This window comes from Equus caballus, chromosome 1, assembly GCF_041296265.1.
Source record: "Equus caballus isolate H_3958 breed thoroughbred chromosome 1, TB-T2T, whole genome shotgun sequence".
Lineage (NCBI taxonomy): Eukaryota > Metazoa > Chordata > Mammalia > Perissodactyla > Equidae > Equus > Equus caballus.
In genome coordinates, this window is record NC_091684.1 from 148,689,428 (window position 1) to 148,716,355 (window position 26,928).

At 37.3% G+C, this 26,928-nt stretch overlaps 1 protein-coding gene across 20 annotated transcripts in view; it reads left to right on the plus strand.

Moving 5' to 3' along the window:
* CCPG1 (cell cycle progression 1) overlaps positions 1-26,928 on the plus strand; it is a 42,697-nt gene that overhangs the window by 989 nt on the left and 14,780 nt on the right. For 8 of the 20 annotated variants that reach the window (XM_070236283.1, XM_070236295.1, XM_070236316.1 and 5 more), the window contains exons 2-5: positions 19,634-19,702; positions 21,929-22,049; positions 24,416-24,492; positions 25,325-25,529. In XM_070236283.1, coding sequence (XP_070092384.1) covers positions 19,643-19,702; positions 21,929-22,049; positions 24,416-24,492; positions 25,325-25,529 — 463 coding nt within the window. In that variant the 5' untranslated portion in view covers positions 19,634-19,642. Of the gene's footprint in view, positions 1-11,792; positions 11,947-19,633; positions 19,703-21,928; positions 22,050-24,415; positions 24,493-25,324; positions 25,530-26,928 lie in introns of those variants that run through there. The other 12 variants (XM_070236289.1, XM_070236309.1, XM_070236284.1 and 9 more) reach the window with 7 other exon arrangements.

Genomic DNA, 26,928 nt, shown 5'->3' on the forward strand with positions numbered 1-26,928 from the left:
TACTTGGTTGAGTGGGTGAAATTTGCACTGCTTCACTCCAGTGTTATTAGAAAACGAAATGCAGCTAGCTTTTAGCTCGAAGAGGTAACTACTTTAGTACTGCGAATTTAGGAGATTTGCCTTCTCCAGTAAGGTCACATCCACTGGACAGTACTTGAAACGTCGCTGTTAGCGCATTATATCTTTGGCTTAGGGTTTGAATCTTCTTAGGCCCCACATTCTCAGGGGGACGTTTTTCACACCTTGGACGCTACTGTGGCTGGTTTACTATTCTTTCCTCAGCTCTGATCATAAAGGGGAAAGAATGGGAGAAATTGAGGGTCTTATTTTAATGCATAATATTTAACCCTTTACCCTAAGGATGGGATTCTAGTGAAGGAAGCCACTAAAAATCATTCTCAAATAATATTGGTGTGGGAAATACTAATTTTTAAATGAAAACAGGTTAGGAAATAGTGTAATTCTGATTTTGTAAACTAAACTATAGAACTAGAAGCGATTGTATATCTATCAGAATAAGACTCAAAGGATAGTCATAGTTATAAAAGTGATCAAGTGGTGTAAATACAAATAGTTTTTTCATTATGGTTTCTGGTATTTTCCAAATTTTCTGTAGAAAAATTTTTTTAAAAAAGATACAGGTGCAGCAATTCCAGTTATGTAGATTCTTTAAATGTTATTTTAAAAAGCAAATAACAACAACAAAAAACACAGGCAGAACCCCTGTTACTGCAATGACAGACTATATGAATAAGAAATATGTGTAGTTATTTGTCGAGAAGGGACAAGAAATGCATTACTTGGACTGGAAAGGAAGAAAGCCCAGATATGACAATAATTCTTAGCATTTATCCATCTCCTCTTATTTTGATCTGTTTTCACTTTGTACAGTAAAATCAAAGACAAAAGTGCTTAGCCTTTCTTCCGTTAAGGTGCTGCAATCTTGATTATTCCTGTAACTCCATCAGGTGACAAAAGATGGGCATATTAATCTTAAAAGATCTGGATATAGCAGAATTTTTTAAATTAATTGTAAGGATTTACCAGTGGAAATAAAGAAGTTAAGCAATTATTATAAAATGGGGCATTTTAAGCTTTTTTTCATTGAATTACTTGGAATACTGTGTTTTATGTGTCTGATATTTTGGATTGTGTTTGTCTTTGTCTTGTTTTCTGTTACGAGTATGTTGGATATGAATGGGTAAGTAGCATATTATTTAGCCCACATTTTTTTTCTGTCATAAAGAGCGAGCCACATGGTTCTTCGATAGGACTATTCTGTGTATTTTTGCAGTTATCAGTCTTGGAAAATTGGGGTTACCTCTACTCCAAGTGTCCATTAACTCTTAATAAAATATCCATTCTGAAGCTTTTTGTTTTTCAAACTGTAGTATTCAGACTTTGTTTTCTTAGCTTGTCTTCTTTGGAGCTTTGCTTCTCTCCTCACATTTCAATTTCTTTTCAGTATTTTCCTCCCTTTAATTTTGTGTATTTTGTGTACTGTGTCAGCTCAATATCTGATTAGATACTTCGGTCCATTTACAGGGCATAAAAAACATTCATCATTGCTTAATCTGATTTACTAACTGGGTTCCGCAGTGTTGTTATCCAGGTTGTGTAATTGTATTCTTATCCAAGTTAAATAAAGATTTTTAAAAATTAGGTGTGAACTGCTAAGATCATAGAATTAATAGTTTCTGACACGTAAAGAATATGGACACAGTCAGGGCCTATTAAGCCCAGAGTATTTTAAAACAGAAAATGCAGACTCATCTAACAATGCAGAACTACTAGAGGCTGAATATTTTTGTGTTTGTGTGTGGTTAAGTTGAGGAAGTTGCTGTATTGTAAGTGATAACTTACATTTTCAAGACTTTTCTTCCTGGCATTTCTGCAGTTTTGACTAAATTAAAACTGTTAAAATATATGGATCGGTTTCAAAGGTCATGTCTAATGTATTGCACCAGCTAAACTTGAAAAAAACTCTCAATTTGAGTTCTAACATGAGATTTAGCTCTATAATGTGAGGAGGATTGCAACTTATTGCTAAATTTAGGGCTTTTTTTTTTTTTTTTAAAGGGCATTTAATGTTTGGAAATCTATTTAAGGGTCTGTAGGGTTTTCTGAAGAAAGTATTAGAAAATGAGTAAGCTGAGTTGGAGGTTTTCCTCTCTCATCACAGGAAGTCAGAAATCTAATTTTTCTTCAGTGTTTATACATAAATCACTATCCTAAAACCTTACTTCTGGTTTCTCTTGCCAGCATGATGAAATGTAGAAAGAGCATTGGATTGGGAGTCAGGATGTTTAATGATGTTGAGCAAGTGATTTCACTTCTGAGTCTCTATTGTTGCCATTTGTACCTTGTAAGTAATAGCCATATGCCTTACTTTTGTGAAGATCAAATCGGGTATGAAAATGACACTGCTTTCTAAGTGGCATAGTGATCTACCCATGCAAAGCATTATTGGCCTGCATAAGTAACATTTACATAAAGCATATTACACATTTTGAAATGTGATGACTTAATGTGAGACATACTTGTGGACTGAGAAGTTTGATGGAAAAAAGTCAAATGGGATCTTCTTTTGATTTTTTGGTAGAACTTTTTGGATTTTTCTAGGTTGAAGGAAACCTGGCCCCTCTCCTGACTGTGACTTTGCACTCTGCTGTGTTAAAAGTCCTGAAACTGCGGTGTGCTTTTATGATTGGGCTTTTAATTTTGGTTTTGATTTGTTTTAATCGCACATTTAAAGTATAAAGAAGCTCAGCAGTCTAACTTAACACTAGGAAGTGGATGTTGTTTTTAGTGTTCTAAAATGATCCTTTAAGTTGATTTCTTGAACTGCCAACATTGAATATGAAATCCCAGGTCCTTGGAGAGATGCAGTGCATGTGTGAGCATTGGTCTTTCAGGGAAAGAAGTAGCTTACAGCTTCGACCCCTTCTTCTGGGGAAGTCAACCCTGCCTGTTACAGCATCTGCCCATTGAGGTTAACCTCAAGTTAGGCTGACATATAGAACATTCAAGTAAAAAAGTCTTTTAGAAACTTGTAAATCAATTCTGAGGAATTTATGAGAGTAAATATAAGTGAAAGTAAAAGGCAAAGAAATATATAATGTATCATGGGTTGGTAATGAGTGCTTATATGATTAGTTGATAACATCTTTCCTAACATTTTGTCTCATATTACTACTAAAAAGAAACAATGGGTGTATCTTTAATTATTCTGTACTTTAAAAAATGGGAAACAGAATAAAAATGTATAAGATTTCTTTGTTTTCCTTCTTTCCAGCTTTTTTCCCCAAATGAAAAGTAGAAGACAGTTGTAAAAAAATTAGGGTGAACTATCCTTTTGTGAAAAGTATGTTCAAAATAAACAAACATATATGATGAATCTAGATTTTTTAAGAAGTAAAAACAAATTATTTTTTAAAAATTTTGAGAATAGAAGAAAACATCAAGCCAGAAACCAGTAGTTCTACTTTTTTGTTTATCCAAAAAAGGGAAAAAGGGGCCGCCAGGGGCTTACGGTTCCCAAGTGAGGGCAGTATGGAGCCTAGTCAAGCTCATAGATTTGGCTCTTTCAGACTTTTCCAAAATTTAAGATATAACAGTCTGGGAAAGTCAGAATTTTTTTCAAAATGAGAATACCTGGTGAAAGGAATATTTCCATACTAACAGGAATCTTAATCCCCCACAGCGTTTTGCATTCATATTGTTTACTCTATTTCAAACTTTTTATCTCAATTATGACATCTTTTAGATTGAGGCAAAAAGGGATGTTTTTATCTTCAAATATGGCAGTAGTTGCTTTTGTTTCCCAATTTGAAGGATGTTACACCATAGAAGGAAACTTGCGAAGAAACTGTATATTGACTCACTGCTTGCAGAATTTGTTTTCTAGATCAAAAAGTTAATTTGCTGTGTGTAACATTATTTCTGCCTCTTTCTGGGCATGGATAAAGTGAAATTACTACTCCTGTTAGATTTTTTTTCCAGATACCTATCTTTAGCGATAGATTTCAGTATTTTAAATGAAATTCCACTCTGTTAGAACTAGGCGAGCCTGCTTACTGTGGATAGGTTATCTTTGTACCCACTTATGTGATGAATATAACCAAGAGGCAGGACAGCTGTTGGACCCACGTCTTGATGCCATAATTGCTGTACCATGGATTCATCAAAGCCATGGGTTATGCTGTCTTTTCTCTAGGGTCAGTTTCCCATAATAGACTTCTGATACCTCAAATAGTAAACATTTTAATCTGACTCCTTAAGTCTTTTAACTTGTCTTGAAGAAACTGGTCATCCAGGAGATGATTGGATTTGTATCAGTCATACACTATACTTAAAATTGAGTTGGTCTTTTTATTTTAAAAAATAATTTTTTTCTGCTAATTATAAAGATAAAATCTCATTGAAAATTTAGGACACATTGTATGTAAGTTTAGTTTTTTTGGATTTGAAAGGTATTCTTTAAAATTTTAATATATTGCATATAGATTAATATAAATAGGGTTTTATTATAAGTATTATTTTCTAACTCCCTTTTTTTACTTAATTTATTATTGATATCTTTCCATGTCAAGGCATGTTGATTTACTTAATTTTTTTAGTGGCTACATTGATTGTAGATATTATAAATTTTAATTTCATTAAATTCACTCTTGGTAGACATTTTGCTTTCTAATTTTCTATTATAAAAATTGTTCCATCAACCATTTTTAAACGTGTATATATTTTCATACTCATGTGAGTATTTCTGTCAGTTAAATTCCTAGAAATGAAATGGATAGAAAGTAAAATGGAGTTGATAGGTCACTGGGTATCTGCCTGTAAAATCTTATCACAAAATTACTCAAAGGATAATAATAATATACATGTCCACTGTTTACAGTACCTATTTTGTCATATCTTTTCTAAACTACTAACCTGTTTGTTTATCTTTTTTTGAGGCAGATTAGCCCTGAGCTAACATCTGCTGCCAATCCTCCTCTTTTTGCTGAGGAAGACTGGCCCTGAGCTAACATCCGTGCCCATCTTCCTCCACCTTATATGTGGGATGCCTGCCGCAGCATGGCTTGCTGAGCAGCGCCATGTCTGCACCAGGGATCCGAACCAGTGAACTCTGGGCCGCTGAAGTGGAATGTGCAAACTTAACTGCTGCACCACCGGGCCAGCTCTTTACTAACTTGTTTAATCTTTGTTAATGGGTTAGGCGTTAAAATAATCTTGTTTCTCTTTGTCTATCTTTGGTAGTAAGGTTGAGCATTTTTTTCTTATTATAAACCATTTTTATGTCTTCTATAAATTGCTTATTCATGTTTCTTGCTAAATTTTCTATTCAACTTTTAACCTTTTTCTTATTGATTTATTGGTGTACTTTGAAAACTCTGTCATATACGTCACAGGTATTTTCCCAGTATATCATTCATATTTATTTATAGTGACTTGGCAAACAAGTTTATGATTTTTATATAATACATTCTTTTCCTTTACAATTTTTGGGTTTTATGTAAAGCTTAGAAAAAGATCGTCTTTACCGCAGGATTGTAAAACTATTTTCCATTTTTTTTTGAGTCCTTTTGTGGTTTCATTTTGTACCCTTAAATCTTTGAGCTGTGTTTTACCAGGTGGTCTTAAAGTTTTATGAAGCCTTGTATTAGTAATGCTGATCTCTGCCAGGCAAACAAGAGATGACATGAATCTGAAAGTCTTTTGTGATATCACATTTACGAAGTTTAGTGGAGGCTATGATTCTGGGGTGATGCAACTTGGCAAAAAACTGATTTTTTTTTTTTCCTTTGGGAGGCAGGAAAGGGAAAACAATGAAATTTGCTTTCTTTTTTAATTTAGAAGCATTTTATGTGTAAGTGGCTTTTACCTTTTTGCATCTCTTTCATCCTTTACCTTCCGCACCAACCATAGGAAGCTTTTGTGCTGTGTTTTGAGCATCTAAAATGGTAGCCAGCCCTTAGTTCCATATTCAGAGTTGCCAGTCAAATCTTTTGTCCCTTGATGCTGTTTGGAAAGCAACTTAATTTGGCCTTTGGTGAAAATATGTTGCAGGATTTATCTGCTGTAACAGTTTAAAAGACCTATGAAAACTTAGTCCTTTTCAAGTAAAGGGTTTACCTGACCATTCTAGCCTATAAGCCTTGGAATCAACTTCCCTAGGGTGGTACTTTTGTTTCCCACAGCACAAAGCCCTTGTGGGTACTAAGCACTCCTAAGGTAGGCTTATTTATTGCCAGAGTTTGGGGACTGAAATAAGGTGGATATTGTAGATGGAAAAAGAAAAGGCTAAATTGACCCTTTGCTTAATATCAGACTATTTGGAAAAAAGAAAGCAACACGGTAGAAGGTTCTTCCTTCCCACAATGAACAGAATTGAAGACTGCATACTTTCCAAAAGAGACACATTTCTCATGATTTGACTCCAGAAGTATTTATGTCAAAATACTTTTTTAAGAGGCTCGGACAGAAGCCCAGAGGGCGGGGCGTCCCCCAGCTGCCGTTGCCCGCCCCGTGGGACTAGGGATTGCCGGAGATCTCGGAGAGGACCGGGGCGGGGGAACTTTCAAAGGCGGGTCCGGCGACCTGGAGGGGAAGCGCCGGAGCTCCGCCAGGCAGCAGACAAAACTCTCTGTCTGCCGGTAGCAGAGGGGCCACGCTGAGCATTCAGAGCTCCCGGCAGAGGCCCGGAGAGAAGCCCAGAGGGCGGGGCGACCCCCAGCTGCCGTTGCCCACCCGGTGAGGCTAGGGATTGCCGGAGATCTCGGAGAGGACTGGGGCTGGAGAGAGTTCCAGAGACCCAGCTTAGTAGCCTAGGGGGAAACCCTACAGGCTCACAGAAGCCTTAGGGAAAGCCTCTGCACAGCACCAGTAGAAGGCACCCAGCCGCCAGCCACAAGGCTGGAAGACCCCAGGGCAAAAGCAGCATAGCTAGGTGTACTAACCACAGACTGTAGAAGATGCCAATAGCTCTCCTGCGACCCATAGAGGACAAGTGAGATTTGGTGGGTGCCGACAGCAACCGAGCGACAAATAAAAGTGATCCCACCCCTGGCCGCTGGAAAAGCCCATAACACCGTTGCAGACCCCAAGGAGAGAGCGCATCTAGGTGGGCAACAACAGTAGGCACCTGCAGCCTGAAGCCCCCCGTGACGGCCCCCACGGCAGAGGAGGGAATCCAAAGGGCCACTGTGGCTACGAAGAGGGGCCCAGGCCCAGTTAGCAACTACGGACAGGGTTCCTGGTTGGTGAAGTATAAACAGCTGCTCCCCCCACCGCAGCAGCTGAAACAAGTGAAAGGAGCAACTAAACTCTATCTCCATGCGGAGGCACAAATCAACATCATCAAGCAATATGAAAAAATACATTAAATCTCCAGAACAGAAAGAAAGTAACAAATACACAGAAAACAATCCCAAAGAAAATGAGATATATAACCTAAATGATGATGACCTCAAAACAGCCATCATTAAAATACTCACTGAGTTAAGAGAGAATTCTGACCGACAACTCAATGAGTTCAGGAGCTATGTCACAAAAGAGTTTGATACGATAAAGAAGAACCAAACAGAAATACTGGAAATGAAGAACACAATAGAGGAGATTAAGAAAAATCTAGATGCTCTGAACAGTAGGGCCGATAATATGGAGGAAAGAATTAGCAATTTGGAAGATGGCAATATAGAATTGTTGCAGGCAGAGGAGGAGAGAGAAGCAAGACTTAAAAGAAATGAAGAAACTCTCCGAGAATTATCAGACACAATTAGGAGATGCAACGTAAGGATTATAGGTATACCAGAGGGAGAAGAGAAGGAGAAAGGGGCAGAAAACCTATTCAAAGAAATAATGGCTGAGAACTTCCCAAATCTGGTGAGGGAGATGGATCTTCAGGTGACAGAAGCCAATAGATCTCCAAACTTTATCAATGCAAGAAGACCAACTCCACGGCATATAGTAGTGAAGCTAGCAAAAGTCAACGACAAGGAGAAAATATTAAGGACAGCCAGGCAAAAGAAACTAACCTACAAAGGAACCCCCATCAGGCTATCAGCAGATTTCTCAGCAGAAACTTTACAGGCTAGAAGAGAGTGGAATGATATATTCAAAAATCTGAAGGACAAAAACCTACAGCCGAGAATTCTCTAAACAAAGAGTTGGTTCTTCGAAAGAATTAACAAAATTGACAAACCCCTAGCCAGACTCACCAAGAAAAGAAGAGAGAAATCGCAAATTAATAAAATCAGGAATGACAGAGGAGAAATCACAACAGATACCAATGAAATACAAGAGATCATAAGAGAATACTATGAAAAACTATATGCCAACAAATTGAACAACCTGGAAGAAATGGACAAATTCCTAGACTCCTACAATCTCCCCAAACTGAATCAGGAAGAAATGGAGAATCTGAATAGACCAATCACAAGTAAGGAAATAGAAACGGTAATCAAAAACCTCCCCAAAAACAAGAGTCCAGGACCAGACGGCTTCTCTGGAGAATTCTACCAAACATTCAAAGAAGACTTAATACCTATTCTCCTCAAACTGTTCCAGAAAATTGAGAAAGATGGAGAACTCCCTAACACATTCTATGAAGCCAACATCACTCTGATCCCCAAACCTGACAAGGACAACACAAAGAAGGAGAACTACAGGCCGATATCACTGATGAACATAGATGCAAAAATCCTCAACAAAATTTTGGCAAACCGATTACAGCAATACATCAAAAAGATTATACACCATGATCAAGTGGGATTTATACCAGGGACACAGGGATGGTTCAACATCCGCAAGTCAATCAACGTGATACACTACATTAACAAAATGAAAACCAAAAACCACATGATCATCTCAATAGATGCAGAGAAAGCATTCGACAAGATCCAACACCCATTTATGATAAAAACCCTCAGTAAAATGGGTATAGAAGGAAAGTACCTCAACATAATAAAGGCCATATATGATAGACCCACAGCCAACATCATACTCAATGGACAAAAGCTGAAAGCCATCCCTCTGAGGACAGGAACAAGACAAGGGTGCCCACTTTCACCACTCCTATTCAACATAGTTCTGGAGGTGCTGGCCAGAGCAATTCGGCAGGAAAAAGAAATAAAAGGAATCCAAATAGGTAACGAAGAAGTAAAACTCTCGTTGTTTGCAGACGACATGATCTTATACATAGAAAACCCCAAAGAATCCACAGAAAAACTATTAGAAATAATCAACAACTACAGCAAAGTAGCAGGGTATAAAATTAACGTGCATAAATCAGTAGCATTTCTATACACTAACAATAAACTAACAGAAAAAGAACTCAAGAACTCTATCCCATTCACAATCGCAACGAAAAGAATAAAATACCTTGGGATAAACTTAACCAAGGAAGTGAAGGATCTATACAATGAAAACTACAAGACTTTCTTGAAAGAAATAGGCGATGACATAAAGAGATGGAAAGACATCCCTTGCACATGGATTGGAAGAATAAACATAGTTAAAATGTCCATACTACCTAAAGCAATATACAGATTCAATGCTATCCCAATCAGAATCCCAAGAACATTTTTCACAGAAATTGAACAAACAATCCTAAAATTCATATGGGGCAACAAAAGACCGCGAATTGCTAAAGCAATCCTGAGCAAGAAAAACAAAGCCGGCGGAATCACAATCCCCGATTTCAAAACATACTACAAAGCTACAGTGATCAAAACAGCATGGTACTGGTACAAAAACAGGTCCACAGATCAATGGAACAGAATTGAAAGCCCAGAGATAAAACCACACATCTATGGACAGCTAATCTTCGACAAAGGAGCAGAGGGCCTACAATGGAGAAAAGAAAGTCTCTTCAACAAATGGTGCTGGGAAAACTGGACAGCCACATGCAAAAGATTGAAAATTGACCATTCTTTTTCACCACACACCAAAATAAACTCAAAATGGATCAAAGACCTAAAGATTAGGCCTGAGACAGTAAGTCTTTTGGAAGAGAATATAGGCAGTACACTCTTTGACATCAGTTTCAAAAGAATCTTTTCGGACACTGTAACTCCTCAGTTGAGGGAAACAATAGAAAGAATAAACAAATGGGACTTCATCAGACTAAAGAGCTTCTTCAAGGCAAGGGAAAACAGGATTGAAACAAAAAAACAGCTCACTAATTGGGAAAAAATATTTACAAGCCACTTATCCGACAAAGGGTTAATCTCCATAATATACAAAGAACTCATACTGCTTAACAACAAAAAAACAAACAACCCGATCAAAAAATGGGCAGAGGACATGAACAGACATTTCTCAAAAGAAGATATGAATATGGCCAATAGACACATGAAAAGATGTTCATCATCGCTAATCATCAGGGAAATGCAAATCAAAACTACACTAAGATATCACCTTACCCCCGTTAGATTGGCAAAAACATCCAAAACCAAGAACGACAAATGTTGGAGAGGTTGTGGAGAAAGAGGAACCCTCATACACTGTTGGTGGGAATGCAAACTGGTACAGCCACTATGGAAAACAGTATGGAGATTTCTCAAAAAGTTAAAAATAGAAATACCCTATGACCCAGCCATCCCATTACTGGGTATCTATCCTAAGAACCTGATATCAGATGTCTCAAGAGTCCGTTGCACCCCTATGTTCATTGCAGCATTATTTACAATAGCCAAGACGTGGAACCAGCCTACATGCCCAGAAACTAATGATTGGATAAAGAAGATGTGGTATATATACACAATGGAATACTACTCAGCCATAAAAAAAGACGAAATTGGCCCATTCACAACAATGTGGATGGACCTCGAGGGTATTATGTTAAGCGAAATAAGTCAGTCAGAGAAAGACGAACTCTATATGACTCCACTCATAGGTGGAAATTAGTATATTGAGAAGGAGATCTGATTGGTGGTTACCAGGGAAAAGGGGGGGTGGGGGGAGGGTACGGAGGGGGAAGTGGTGTACCCACAACATGACTAACAAAAATGTACAACTGAAATCTCACAAGGTTGTAATCTATCATAACATTAATAAAAAAAATAAATAAAAAAAAATAAATAAATAAAAAAAAAAAAATACTTTTTTAAAATGTGAGTTTGTGCCACCATAAAGCATAGTAATAATAACAGTCTTAGATGCTATACAGTAAAAGTCTTGGGTGACTTTTTTCCTGCATCCTCTTTTTTCTTGTTTCACATCCAGCTCAAAGTCCACCTTGTTCACTCAGTCATCAGTGCTACTCCTCAAGTGTGGTTTCCCAGCCACTCAGAAATTGTGTATAATTCCTTAGTGGGTATTTTTTTTTTTTTTTTTTTGAGGAAGATTAGCCCTGAGCTAACCTCTGCTGCCAATCCTCCTCTTTTTGCTGAGGAAGACTGGCCCTGAGCTAACATCTGTGCCCATTTTCCTCTACTTTATATGTGGGATGCCTGCCACAGCATGGCTTGATAAGCCGTCCTAGGTCCACACCCAGGATCCAAAACAGCGAACCCCTGGGCCAGCCCCTAAAAGACATTTTAAAAGTTTTCATTAGTTGGGATTTTAGATCTTCTCTTTCTCAGGTGAAGTCTGGTTTAAAGCAGACATTTTCATATCCTTTTGGGGAGAAGAAAGTTATAGAACCTTTGAAAAGCATTAAAGAAATACATTCTTGAAAGCTTTCTGGACTGACTCTCTCATCTTTGATCACATTTAATGTACAACAGCACATTTGGAACCTTTGCTGACAGCTCATTGGTTGGCTTATGTTGGAATTATAGGCGTGTGGGAGAATAATGCCCCCATTCTTCTCCAGCATGTCAAATTCTCAAAGATACGGTGATGGAAACCTTACCTTTTCCATAGTAAAATGTAGCTACTCAGCAATGATGAGGGGCACCATCGTAACAGGTAACACTGACTCGAGTTCTACTTTATGAGGTAAAATGAATATTGCTGCTGTTATTAATTTTAACAACTGCCACCTGAACTGTTTTAAAATTAAATCTTTAGCCTATAACTCTCCCTTAAATTCAGTCTCCAGCTGCCTACTTGATGTTTCCACTTGGATGTGATAATAACTGTCTCAAATTTAACATGCCCCAAACCCGTTTACCAGTTTTCCCTTCATAATATGCTGCTTTTGAAGTCTTTCTATCTACGGCCATTCCGTTCTTGTATTTGCTTAGGCCAAGGGTCAACCCTCATACCCTGTATTCATTCATCAGGAAGTCCTGTTGGCTGTACCTTCAAAATATATGTAGAAAATGTCCACTTCTCACTGTCTTCATTGCTGCCACCCTGGTCCAAACTCCCATTGTCCTCACCTGGATTACTGTAGTAGCTTTGCAAATGGTCTTCCTGCTTCTGCCTTTGCTGCTTCACAGTGCTGTCTCAGTAAGGCAGCCAGGGTGATCTTTCTATTCCTTTCCTCAGAATTCTTCTGTGACTTTTAGTTTTACTCAGAGTGAAAAGCCAAAGTCTTAGGATCCGTAGGCCTCCCACTTCATTGTCCTCATCTCTTCCTACTTTCCTGCTAGGCCACTCCTCTCTACCCACAAAGGCTTCTTTGCTGTTTCCCAGAGATGCAGGCTTGGTTCCAACTTTGTACCTACTGTTTCTTTGGTATAAAATCCTCTTTCCCCAGTTAACTCCATAATGATTCCCTTACCCATTCAAATATTTGCTCAAATACACCTTCTTAATGAAGCTTTCCTTGACCATCCTTTTTAAAGTTAAGCCCCTCCAACCCAGGATTTTCTATTCTCCTTTCCCGTATTTTCTCCATAGGAGGAAATACCCCATCAAATCTACTGTATATTCTACCTGTTTGTTGTTTACTGAATGTTTCCATTGTGAAAGATGAAATGCACAGGATAATTGAGATGATTTTAATGTAGACTATTGTTATAGGGAGAAAAGTCGTTAATGAGGAACATCTCAAAGAGGGAGAAAACCAAGGGGTCTTATAGAGGCAAGTAAACAAGGGAATCAGGAGGGGTGGAAGTGAGTCTTACTTGGGATTTTGTGAGGGCAGGTTTGGTTCTTTGCAGTTAGCTCTTTGTCAGAACATGAAACCAAATGGGAGATTTCTCAGCCTTCCTTGCTTTCCTGGAGCAGAGGGCTCAGATAAAGTTCAACATAGTCGACTACCAATAAAATTTAAGCCTTAGGAGGGCAAGACTGTTTGTACATTGGTATATTGTTGTTACCAAATGAAAGTAGGTTCACTTCCTGGCAAGTTAAAATCAAACTCTCCACCAGAAGTAGTTGTCACACAAAGTAGAGCTTATTTGCAGCAAAAAGGAGTCATGCCTGTCCTGAGCATTGGGAAGCAGAGGCCTTTTATTTTGGACGGGGAATGAATATTCAAAAGGGAGAGGTGGGTATTTGCTTGTGCAGGCTCAGCGGCTCATCTCCCTGGGTGCTGCTCTTGGGGGGCTCTGTCTTGTTCAGGGTGGATGATGATTGCATCTCTTAACATAAAAACAAAAAAAAATTTTGGAGGAACAGTTAAATGCTGCTGAAATCTCCCTTGAATTCCTTGGGTTAGTCAGTGACGTTTTCAGTACTTAGCATGTGCTAAGAACTCAATAAATATTGAATGAACAGATGGATAAAGGAATGAATTTAAAATAGTATTAACCTTAGGCCTCCTGTCTGCTGGAGATTGTGTAATTATACTAGTGTAGTATAATCTTTGTACTGTAAGTAGCTTCATAAATGAGATGAGATTCTATGGAATAAATTTACATCCTAACACCACCATTGTGTGCTGTATTCTACATTGAAGCCATATGTTTGTAATACTTAGTGTCACATTCTTTTCCATAGAGTTCTACAAATAAAATCTTAGATGTTGTGAAGAAATGTTCTATAGGATTTCTTATAAAGTGAGAGTCAGTTTAAATGATTGTCTCCTGTTCTGGAAGCTGTTTTTATAGGAGTTTGGATTATATGTTAAAGGCAGTGGAGATCAATTTTAAGTGATTAAGTGATTTGTGATCAGATTTATGTTTTAGGATAAACTTAGTGTGGGTGGTCTTATGAAGGATCAACTAGGCGGGAATTGAAACTGCAGGCTGAGGGCTGGCCTTGTGGCCCGGTGGTTAAGTTCACGTACTCTGCTTTGGTGGCCCAGGGTTTTCCCAGTTCAGATCCTGGGTGCGGACCTAGCACTGCTCATCAATCCATGCTTAGGGGCCGGCCCAGTGGCGCAGCAGTTAAGTGCGCACGTTCTGCTTCAGTGGCCCAGGGTTTGCTGGTTCGGATCCCGGGTGGGGACATGGCACCACTCGTTGAGCCATGCTGTGGTAGGAGTCCCACATATAAAGTAGAGGAAGATGGGCATGGATGTTAGCTCAGGGCCAGTCTTCCTCAGCAAAAAGAGGAGGATTGGCAGTAGTTAGCTCAGGGCCAGTCTTCCTCAGCAAAAAAGAGGAAGATGGCAATAGTTAGCTCAAGGCCAGTCTTCCTAAAAAAAAAAAAAAAAATGCCATGCTGAGGCAGCATCCCACATAGTGGAACTAGAAGGACCTACAACTACAATATACAGCTATGTACTGGGGGGCTTTGGGGAAAAGAAGAAGGAAAACAAAAAGGTTGGCAACAGATGTTAGCTCAGGGCCAATCTTTAAAAAAAACCAAAAACAATGAACTGCTAAAAAGAAAAATAAAAAGATTGTTATCCTTTGGGGCTGGCCCTGTTGCCAAGTGGTTAAGTTTGGCTCACTCTGCTTCAGTGGCCTGGGTTTGTTTCCTGGGCGTGGACCTACACGACTTGTCAGCATCCATGCTGTGGCAATGAGCCACATACAAAATAGAGGAAGATTGGCACAAATGTTAGCTCAGGGCGAATCTTCCTTAGCCAAAAAAAACAAAAACAGAAAAAAAAGAAACTGCAGGCTGAGATCTCTTAGAGAGCTATCACTGTAATTGAAATGGATAATGGTGAAGTTGGGTTAGGCAGTGGAAGAGGGAATGGATAAGGAGTTAGACTTGCCTGGATTTTGGGGTCAAGGTGAAGTTTTAGTTATCCTAAATCTGGGATTTTGACCTGGTGTTTGGTGGCTTTTGCTTACAGCTCGATTATTTCTGCCTAATGCTATTCTCTGATATACCAGAAGTAGGAAGAGCATCGGAAGTTGAGTTTAGTTTTGTAGATGTTGTGTTTGAAATGCCTGAGAAACCTACAAATCGTCATCGAAAAAGCAGTGAGAATTATATAACTGGAGATTTGGGTAAAGAAACTACCCTGAGGAATCAAAGGAAGCCTGAGTCTAGAAAAAGGGCTTCTGGTTTATCATCTTCACAAAGTACCATAGCTTTGTAACTTTATATGCCTTTGTAACTTTACCATAAATTCCGCTTTTTTCTTAATTATTATTAGTAAAGCCCTCAAAATGGGAAGGGTTTCTGCATTTACCTATGGTCAAAATAACGAGGAGGAACTTCACTGGTTCCTCCAGAATTTTGAGTTCCTCAAGGAACAGCTTAGACTTGTGTCACTGACTACATCATCACCCAGAAATCTGTTCACCTTTCTTTGTTGAGTGCCTAACGGGTGTCAAGCACTGTGCTGTGTAGTGGGAATACATAACAGGCCGGCAAGCAGGCAATTACAGCCCTGCATTCTACTTTAAGTAGTAGTAGATTAGGGAAAATACTAGAGTCTTTGGGGATGGAGGGAATGGTTCATAAAGGAAGTGATACTTAGCTGAGATGGGAAGGGTGGGTACAGGAGTTTGGGTTGAGGTAAGAGGGTGGGAAACTGGTAAGAATATGCGAAGCCCTGGAGTTAAGAGGAAGCCAAGCCTTTTAGGGGAATTGAAAAGGTTGAGGGAAGAGGGAATGGATGGAGAAAGGATGAGATGCTAGAAATAAAATGCTAGATATTCAGGGCCTTTGGGCATTTTCCTAAAGACAATATGAAAATCTTAACTCTTTTTTCGTTTTGTTTTTTGTTTTTTGTTTTTTTTTTTGCTAGGAAAGATTTGCCCTGCACTAACATCCGTTGCCAGTCTTCCTCTCTCTTTTTTTTCCTCCCCAAAGCCCCAGTACATAGTCGTATATTGTAGTTGTCAGTCCTTCTAGTTCTTCTCTGTGAGCTGCTGCCACAGCATGGCTACCGACAGACAAATGGTGGTTCCCTGCCTAGGAACCAAAACTGGGCTGCTGAAGCAGAGCATGCTGAACTTTACCCACTAGGCAATCAGGGCTGGCTCAAAAAATCTTAACATTTTTAAGGAATGACATAATGAGATTATTTTAGGAAGATCACTGGCTGTAGTGGGGAGGTTCAAATACAATGGCAGCTTTCAGAGTCAGTGTGTCTAGGGTAGGGCTCAGAAATTTACTTTTTAAAATTTTGCTTTAATTACGATGCACCCAACTCTTTGAGAACAGCTGAATTAAGAGGGTTCTTTAGTAGGGCTGTGATTCTTTGCTTATCCAAACTGTTACTGTGGTGGTATTGCCAGTAGGGAATCTTATTTTTCTCGTTTGGGTTTGATGTCAAGCTTGTCCTTCTTCCAAGATAAGTAAACAAAGAATTAAACTGGGGTCTTATTAAAGTGAGCTCCTTGATTTGAGAAATTCAAGTATGCTAAAGTTGCCCCAGTTTAACAATGTGTATAACCTTCTTTTGAAGTGTTGTCTTTGTTTATTTCATCTCCTGAGCTGATAGAGTATTTTGTTAGAAAACAAAAGCTGGGGACTAACCTGTTTAAATGGAAATTACCTAGAGAAGGGTAAGAGATGTATGCATATTAAATATCTCTGATTGGGTCTGGTAACTCAGAAGTTTTGGAAGGTTATTAAGAAAATAAAGCACTGGTAAGTCTCAGGGTTGAGATGGAGTAGCAGTGAGAAGGTGGGCTGCTAGAGGAGGTTAGAAGATGGGGATATGCAAAGAGAAGGAGAGAAGCTTTCACATGGTGAAGAAAGAATGTTTAGGCTTTAGCCAATTTTGTTTCTCTCAAAGCCCTACTTACTTCTTGTTCTGTATGGAATGCTTTTTCCAATTACCCAATGCTTAAACCCAAAACTTGGGACTTAATCTTATTTTTCTCCCTTCTATATTTGGTCATTCAGTCCTTTAAAAACAATCTTTCATGTCTTCTCAAATCTCTCTTAACCCCTCCCTTCTCCTTTACTCCCCTCCTCCTCATCAATACTGGTTAAATTTAGGTGCTCATCTTTTTCATGGAATATTACATTGATTCCTTGCATCCCACAGGTCTAGGGCCCTTTAGTTGCATCCCTATCTTAATATATGCCCTTTTAAAGATTTGTATCTGATCTTCTTTTAGTATTCCACTTGAAGCCGAGTACCTGAGGGTTACTGTAAATATTCAGTAAGATTACCTTTTGACCTTGTTCCCAACATATGGATGAAAAGTCTTGTCAGTTTGCTGTTTTCTTGTTTAAGCTGAGGGGTGACTCAAGGGTCTCAACGATTTATGAGCTTATTTTACAGAAGAGGAAGAATGCCTTCAAGGAAGTTATGATCCCCAGATAACCAGCCCCCAGTTGCCTTTGATGCCCAGAAGTCAGATTGCCAAGGGCTTATCTGGAATGAAAGAAACATAGATTACTCCTTTGTTTCTCTGGAACTCCTCCTGCCAAGCCCCTTAGCTCTATAAAACCCCCTGCTTTCTTCTCTTGTGAAGGCGGATTTGAGAAAACCTATTCTCCTGCCTTGTCATTTTGGCCAATTTGAGTAAACCTTTCTCCATCTCCAAGCATCGTGTCTCAGTGATTGGCTTACTGTTCACTGGGCACACAACTCTGAGATTGAGAGGTTCAGTATCACACTCATGCTAGATTAATTAATTAAGAACTTTCATATTCTTTAATTTTTTTGCCTTTGTATTTAGTCCATAATGCTTTTCCCGTTCTCTCCTGAGAAATCCTTCCAGTGTCATCATAGCTTCCTTTTTTTTTTTTAATGAGGAACTACAACCTTATTTTTTGTGATATCTCTCAATTTTTAAATTTTGGCAACTAATTCAGTTAAAAAACATGCTGTCTAGCATGTCTAAAAACCATTGCAACCTTATTTATAAAGGCTTCTTTGACCATTCTCCTTTCCTCCTGCAAAGATAATTGCTCAGTCTTTGTAGTCCCATGTCAACCCATAATTTTCAAATTGTTATGAAACAATTTAAATACAATAACAAAGTTTTTTAAAAATTTGTGAAAACAGATTCAGTGAGAAATTGGGATTTATATAGTCAGTTTAATAAGGAATGCTGAAATAAAATTGCTTAGAATCCTATAGGGTATTCAGACTGTAGCCTTTGGGATCATCTTCTGGACAGAAAAAATTTATTTCACTGTAACAGTTTGTTACAAGTTTACCTTTAAATTTATAGAGTTATGTTGAATCACTATGTTGTACACCTGAAACTAATATAATATTTTATGTTAACTTTACTTTAATTAAAAAAATAGAGTTATAAACTACCTGGGCCCTAATCAATTTTAAATAGAGAATCAAACTATCAGATGACCTCAGGTGAACTTATTAGAAAATGTTCTAGCAGGACATTAAAAATCACACAGGCATTTTTATCTTATTTTAGATTTTGAATAATTTGAAAACATGCTAATTTTTATAGTGTTAGTGCCCAACCACCTCTTTATATCTTCTCTTTTTAAACTATTAATTTACTTAGAGTTTCTAGAATCACTAATGGAAGATTCAGATCTATATTTTTTGCCCTATTCTCATTTGAGTACTGGTTCCATATTAAATTGTCTGCAGTAAATTCTATTAGAATACCAACCATCAACTTGGAGCTAATGTGTTCTCAGTATATGTGCAATAATAGAAGTATTTATAAGACTTAAATGTATAGAACAAAGTCGGTAAGATACCATTCACTTTAATAAGCTTGGTTTTGAAGTTTAAATAGGAGTTTCAAATAGAAAGAGAGAACAAACCAGGTACAGTGACCAATGTGTGCTTGTTTAGGACTTGACTCTAGGTTATTGCCAGTGACCACAAGTTTCTAACCAGTCTCTGGTCTTTTTCTTCCCCTATCTTAATCCAACCAGAGTATTACTGACACGAGTATTTTCATAAAAACTGTTTATGTTCCTTTCCCTGCTTGAAAATTTAACTTGTTTCATGTTGCTAACACAATAGACCTCGTTTTGCTTGGACTCAGAGCTCTTCCATTCCCCGCCCCCCCACCTTGGTTTCTTCAGCCCTGTTTTTCACACCTTACTCTTCATGGAAAACATAGGCTTTTACTCTTGCTGTCTGTCTGTTCCCCATTTGCCGTTTTCTCCCTACTTGACTTCTTCGCACTTTGAATTGAGTTCTTTCCCTTCAGTTCTGCCTCGCCAAATTCTACATTTTCATTTAGACCGAGTTTTCTTATTCATTCCAACAATGTGACTGTTTAGACTATTCTAGCTCAGGAGAATCTCCTTGTCTTCAAGTCTGGTTGTATTTGTTCATACAGGTATGCAATCATATCCTATATTAAATCTATGGATATGTTGTCCCAGTTTTACCTGGAAGGCAGTAAGCCACTTTTCATACTTGGGTCACATATAGCACTTCCTATAGAATTTTTTAAAATGTATCTGGCATGTTAATATGTTTTTGTATTTTTAGACCTCAAAAATGTCTGAAAATTCCAGTGACAGTGATTCATCTTGTGGTTGGACTGTCATCAATCATGAGGTATGCCATTTAATACTTTTTATAAGGTAATTTGTAATGTTACAGTGTTAGCAGTGATGTAAACTGGGTTCTTTGAAGGCCAGTATTTTCCTGCATTCAAGCATAAGGTTCCATTGTCTATAGCTTGGATATTTTCCCACCCACATTAAACTTCTCTGCTGAAAACTCTAATGAGCCAGCGTCTTCTACATCACTGTACATTGCTTTCCTCAGCTTTGAGACATTAGGCAGATATTCGTTCAGGGTTTATTATTGGTCAGACCCTGTGCTTTACCTACATTTTCATATAATTTTAAACAACTCTTTGTGGTATAGATTGTTTTCATTCTCATTTCATAGTTGAGAAAACTAAAGCTTCGAGACGTTAAGTAATGTGGCCAAGATTACTTAAGTAGAAAATATCAGAGCCTGCATTTAAATAGAGCTAGAGAATATCAGAACCTGCATTTAAATAGACTGGAAGGAAGCGTAGAGAACATGTATTCTACTTATGATATGTTATGTTACATTATGTGATTAGCAGAACTTGACAGGAAAAGGACTATGGCTAGAACTCTATCACAAAATGAATTTTATTATAAGAAGCATGATGTCATGTAACTAGTATTTAATTTTACATTAAATTTATAACATTAATTTATTTTCTCATGCTGGTAAAATATGTTATAGAAAAATCATAAAATACTGATGAATAGAAGCAGGAAGACAAAAATCAGCTATACCTCTTTAAATTTTTAATGGATTTATTTATAGTTTTCCTGTTTTTAGGATCTCTTGTGTCTCGTGTTTTTCTTCATTAATAAAAATTTTAAATGATGTTTTTTATAATTGCTTCGATAATTTAAGATTTAGACAATTGGTTAGTCACATCTTCTAGAAAATAACATTAACAAACAAAATGATTGCTTTTTCTGCAAGAGAGTTTCAGAATTTAATAGCAGCTGTATCAATTAAATTAAGATTGATGTGGTTTCCTTTTTTCGGTGAATGACTTTTCTATTTTTAACCTGTTCTCTAGGAAGCTTAGATCAACTCCAATAGCAACAACTTCTCGTTCAAGGATAATTAACAGTATAGGTGCAGGGCAGCTGCGGGAGTCTTGCTTGGGAGTCTGCAGTGTGAAGCAAGACAGCAAACCGCTCTGGTGCTTAGCCAAGTGTGCCGTTAGGGTATTCTGTGTTAGAGAGATCTTGTCACAGAGTAGGTCATATTTGTACTTTTATCCCTCTTCCTTTCATACTCTTTCTTGCTATTGTCTCTTAGATGTATTTTCTTTTCCTTTTCCATTGTCAGCATTCTGATTTAGGCCAGAACTGGTCTCTCCTGCAACCCCCAGTCCAACCCTGACCTTGCCTCTGTTTTTACGGTTCTCCTGCCACTTTAGGCAACCCCAAAGTCTTACATTCAGAATTCTCTTTAGGACTCAACTCAAAACCCACTCCTTTAATAAATTCTCTTAGTTTTTGCTGTTTTATCTATATCAGGACAACTTAGACCTTTTAATTTCATGGATTAGTAAACTAGAGGAAAAATTGAGGGAGGGGCATGGGGAAAGGCAGAATCAATTTAGTGTTAACTTTATTTTGCTAATTAACACAAAGGAAAAATCCTCATAAGATCCACTATTTTATTAAAGAAAAGACAGTGTGACATCAAAGTAGGAAGGACAACCTTGGAAGAAGGAAGAAGTGTAAAGTTTTGAATTTTATAAGGAAAGTTTACTGTAGTGATATAATAGGTTCATTTTATTCCTTGCCATTAAACTTTTTTAGTTACTCATTGCCATAATAAGTAGTTATTTCCATGTGGCTGTTTGTCTGAAGAGGCTGTATATTTGAATTTTGGATTTGAAGTTTTTTATCCCACAACACCTAGCAAAGTGCCTTGCCTAGAGTAGTTCCATAACTGGTGAGTGGAAGAACATTTATAGAAATAGCTAAGTTTAGAAACATATCTTTTAGGATTCAATTTATTGGTTGGGCTTATAAAATAGAGTATTTGACTTTTGGGCTGACTTCTCTTAGAAGCTAAACCTGTAACTCCATTCTGCTGTTTCCCTGCCATAGGCCTTTATGGACTAAATTGAACAAAAAGTAGTTGGATTAGATACTCTTCCCTCTGTAGTAAGGCAGCATCTGGGACTTATAATAATGGAAGCGTCTTCATGTAGTCAAACCCAGCTTTGAAGAGCGATAGACTAATAACTGTTTATCACTTTTTCCCTAGGGGTCTGATATTGAGATGGTGAACTCTGAACATGGTACAGCCAGTGACAGTTCTGAGCCCACCCCAGAACGTTCATCTTTAGAGCAAGAGGAGCTACAAGTATTGCAGTTAGAGCAGGGAGGTAAGATGTTAAAAAAGTCTGATTTCTTTTTTTTCCTTTTTTTAAAGGACATTTGAGCGACATTATGAATCTTACCGTCTTTCTAGGTGGGCAGCCTTTCTAGCTAATCTAAATGCTCACGTCACTAAAGGACTAGAATTTTAGTGTGGATTAGGTGGGTAAGCCTGCAGAACTCAGTGGCACCAACCTAACCAGAGGTTTGTTTATTTGCGGCTGTGGCATATATTTGGGCCTCTGTGTAACTCTTTGATAATCCAGGTGTAACCAGTAACTAAATATTATTAATCTTGATTAAGACTAGTGGTATACAGAATTATTTATTCATCACAAGAGATTTACTAAACTCTTCTCCATTTATCATGCTTCAGAGTACTTTGGTTAGAGGTGGTAAATGGTGTTTAACTACTGTATTGCATCACTGTTACATATACTTCTGTGGGATTTAATGCCCACGTTATATAGAGAAATAAGGCACCCAGATAATTAATGCATACTCTTATCTTCATATTTAAATTACTTCTTTTTTTTCCTTGCTGAGGAAGATTCACCCTGAGTTAACATCTGCTGCCAGCACTCCTCTTTTGTGTATATGTGTGAGCTGCCACCACTGCATGGTCACTGACAGAGGAGTGGTATAGGTCCATGCCCGGGAACCAAATGAACCTGGGCCGCCAAAGTGGAGTGTGCTGAACTTAACACCTAGGCCACTGGGGCTGGCCCTAATTTACTTCTTAAACTTAAAAATGATTGTATTAAAATGTAAACAGAACATTTCTTCATCAGGAGAATAAAGCAGATGTGTCAAGGCCAGACATATAATAGATTATACTGTTAATCTTGTTTTCAGCCTGTGTTGATTACTGTTCTCATTTGAACAGTGATTCTCATCTTTCATGGGTCAGAAATTTCTTTGATAATCTGAAAGCTGTGAACAGTCTCTCCCAAGAATTGCATATATTCATATATGTAAAAAAATTTCCATAATTGCTCAGGAGTCCTTGGACCCAAGTCTTTTATTGAGGAATGTTATCTCCAAAGTAATATTCCATTAGGGGCTTCATAACACACAAAAATGGTGGTTTTTTGTTTTGTTCTTTTCCTGTTATTTTGGAGGGGTTAAATTACATGAGAAATACATATTCATCCTAAAAAAAATTAAAACCACCTATAATTCTTTGTGTGTGTGTGTGTTTTGTGAGGAGGATTGGCCCTGAGCTACATCTGTTGCTAATTTTCTTTTTGTTTGAGGAAGATTGTCCCTCAGCTAACATTTTTGCCAATCGTCCTCTATTTTGTATGTGGGACGCCGCCACAACACGGCTTGATGAGCAGTGTGTAGGTCTGCACCCAGGATCCAGACCCGTGAACCCTGGGTCGCTGAAGTGGAGTGTGCGAACTTAGCCACTATGCCACTGGGCTGGCCGCTGTAATGCTTTTTATCTGGAGATAATTGCTGTTAACCTTTGGTATATGTTCTTTGCTATGTATAAATTTATGTTTATTATATTGTTTTAATACTTTTAACTTCTATTAACATTTTATAGCCTTTTTATTAAAAATATAATATAAACTCTTTTGTTTGTACAGTTTTTTCTTTGATGAATTTCTCATAAAATGTATCTGCTATAGTGACCTTATCTGGTTTTTCCATGTTCTTTTGAGTCCTTGTTTATTATATAGTCTTTTTTTTTTTTTTTTTTTTGGTGAGGAAGATTGTCCCTGAGCTAACATCTGTGCTAGTCTTCTTCTATTTTGTATGTGGGACACTGCCACAGCATGGCTTGATGAGCGGTGTGTAGGTCTACACTCAGGGTCCAAAGTTGCGAACCCTGGGCTGCTGAAGTGGAACATGCGAACTTAACTACGTCACCATGCCAGACCCTATAGTCTATTTTTTATGCTAAAGAATTTATAATTTGAAGCTGTAGTTTTGATTCTTGTGTTAACAGGCATTGACAATCATTAGAATAGTGGTACCTTTAGGGATTTTGAATAATAATTCAGAAAATGTGCCATCAGATATCTGAGAATCAATGTTCCATATTAACAGATTTTTAAAAACACCTTGGATTAAGTATGTACCTTGGTATTATAAAGTAGAGATTATGTTTACTTAGAGATTGTATTTTCTTAGTAACTTTTAAATGAGTTCATTTCAGTATCTAAAACTATCCCCTGGCAATTTCAAATAATTCTATTCGAAATAGATCTTTTTAGCAACAGTAGAATGACTGTTACACTTGTATGTGGCATTTCATTAAATCCACTTTAAGAGATTAGGAATAGATTTTATGTACCCAGATTATAATATATGTAGAGAACAAAGTTGATGGAGTGTGATTGAATTGATCTTTGCTTTATATCAGAGAGCAGCCAAAATGGCACAGTGTTAATGGGAGAAACTGCTTATCCAGCTTTGGAGGAAATGAAGTCAGCACTTGAGGTAACCTTGTGTTTTACTCTGTGGATATATGATAAGCAGTATTTCTTAGAGAATACTAATTAAAGCTTCCATTTCTAGTTGTGCATTCTGTTCCTATTTGAATTATAGACAACTTTTACTGAAAATTTTTAGATTCCACAGATTGATCAGTTTTAGGGTTAAAGTTTGGTTCTATTTTAATTCTTAATTCAGTGAGATGTCTTTTAATTTGCAAAAGTAATTTCTTGGTAATATGTTAAAGACCTATTCATTTAACCTAATATTTTCTTTGGAAATAGGTTGCATTCTTGAATTATATTAAGATGTTAAGCTATTTTCATATCTAAAATAAAGATTAGTTTTTAAATTTGAGACCAAACTAAATCTTGTCTCCTGGCATTTTACTTCTAGATAAAACTAGATAGCTAGATGAACTTTACATGGCCTAGCTGTTGAAGTTTATTACATGCATAACCAGAAAAATTTGATCAGTCTTTTATGGGCTTCAGAGTTACACTGAAATAAACCCATGGAATGGTGAGAAATGAATCCTCTTCTTTCTGTGATCATTCTGCTGTAAAGATGGGTGTCCCAGCTTCTGCTGCCCACGAGGTGTGAGCAGCAGTTTGACCTAATTCTGAGAGAGAGAGTCACCAATGGGTTTGATGGTGCTTTCCTACTAAAAGATGAACCTGCTGTTCAGTAATCCTTTTCTCTTGGGCAGGACTCATATCTTTTATTTTAAGTCCAAATTATCATAGTACTTAAGTACTATTATACACTTTGAACTGTGTAGAAAATATAAGGCCTGTAAATAATTGTTGAGTTTGTCTCTAAAATTATGATTCCTCAGGGAGAGGAAGAAAAGTTACCTGAAGACAATGTCTATTTTGGAACTGTCAGTGATGATTCTGATATTGTTACCCTTGAGCCACCTAAGTTAGAAGAAATTGGAAATCAAGAAGAAGCTCTAATTGTTAAAGAAGCACAGAGTCCAGAAGATTTTAATATGGGCTCTTCCTCCAGCAGCCAGTATACATTCTGTCATCCAGAAACTGGTAAGAACTCCATAAAGAATACACTGATATGAGACTTAAGGACTCCTATGACCACATTTTATATAATGGTTTGTTTTCTAACCCTAACTTTCAAGCTTTGAATGGATTTGGATAAAACTCAAGAAAACCATTTATAAAATCTACTGTTATATCTAGCGTTTTCCTAGACTCAGGGCCTAGAGCACAGTAGTCCATTGCTATAACAGTAAATACCATCTTTTATCCTTAAGTAAAAGATGAAAAAAAATAGCTTCAGGGAGATTTGTTAAGGTCTCAAACTCTCCACTGCATTTGACATGTTTAAGATCTTTAAGAATGAGAGATTGAGCCATTAGACCTGAAAGCAGGAGAATGTTAAACTTTTTACTTAGAGCAGTACATGTTTTACAATGAAGTGAAAGAAATTTCTTGTTGAAGTCTTCCGGATCCATTCAATTGTTAGTCATTTAACAAACATTTATCGAGTGCTGCCATGTGCCAAACAGGGTTCAAGGAACTGGCAGTACAGCAGCATCCCAAAGCCCCTGACCTTTGGATCTTTCATTTTTGATTGAGTTATGAAAATGTGCCTATTGTAAGTCACATCCTTAATGCAGTTAATGCCTGTTGTTCAGACAGAATAATGTGGAGGTTAAGATATGAGTTACCTTCTACAATTCTTTGGCTCAGTTTTAGGGATGTGTATAACATCTTTCAAGGTGATATAAATATTTAGATACAAGGTTACTGGAAAATAGGAGAAACAAACCTGTAATCAACCCACATTTATTAACCTACAATTATAACTTAAGGGTGAATTATGGGAGAGAGGCCTTGGAACATTGCTAGTGATTACAAGATTTCCTAATTTGATGCAAAAACAGGAACACATAGTATCTATTTCAGATCATTTTCTTAGATTTTACTGTTCTGGCAAATGTAAATATTAAAGAACAGATGATGGAATTTTTGTTATTCCAATTTAAGGTAATAAAATGTCAAGTAGAGATTTTTAGCTATCTCATTTAATGACTAGTTATTTTCAGTTAGTCTGTCAGTAAATTGCATATGAACAAGAGCTTGAAAACACTTTATTCAAATATTTAAATACTCATCTGGCATTCTTAGTGGTCAGAGGAAAATTTCAGCCTTGGCCAGAATAGTATACATTGTACATTTATTTCTGAGGGCTAATGTAATTGATTTTAGAATCCTTTTTGGTCATCAAATTTTATTTATTGAAATTGCGGATTTGTGCTGTATTCAAGTAGTCTTTTTTCTTTCTTTTTTTTTTTAAAGACTATAAAGATGCTGGTTTGAGAATATTTGTGAACCAGAAAAGATAGTTAAATTGAAGCAGGAGTATTGTAGCAGGGTCTAAGCAGACATTTAAGAAATTGATGCTACACAATGGTGATTT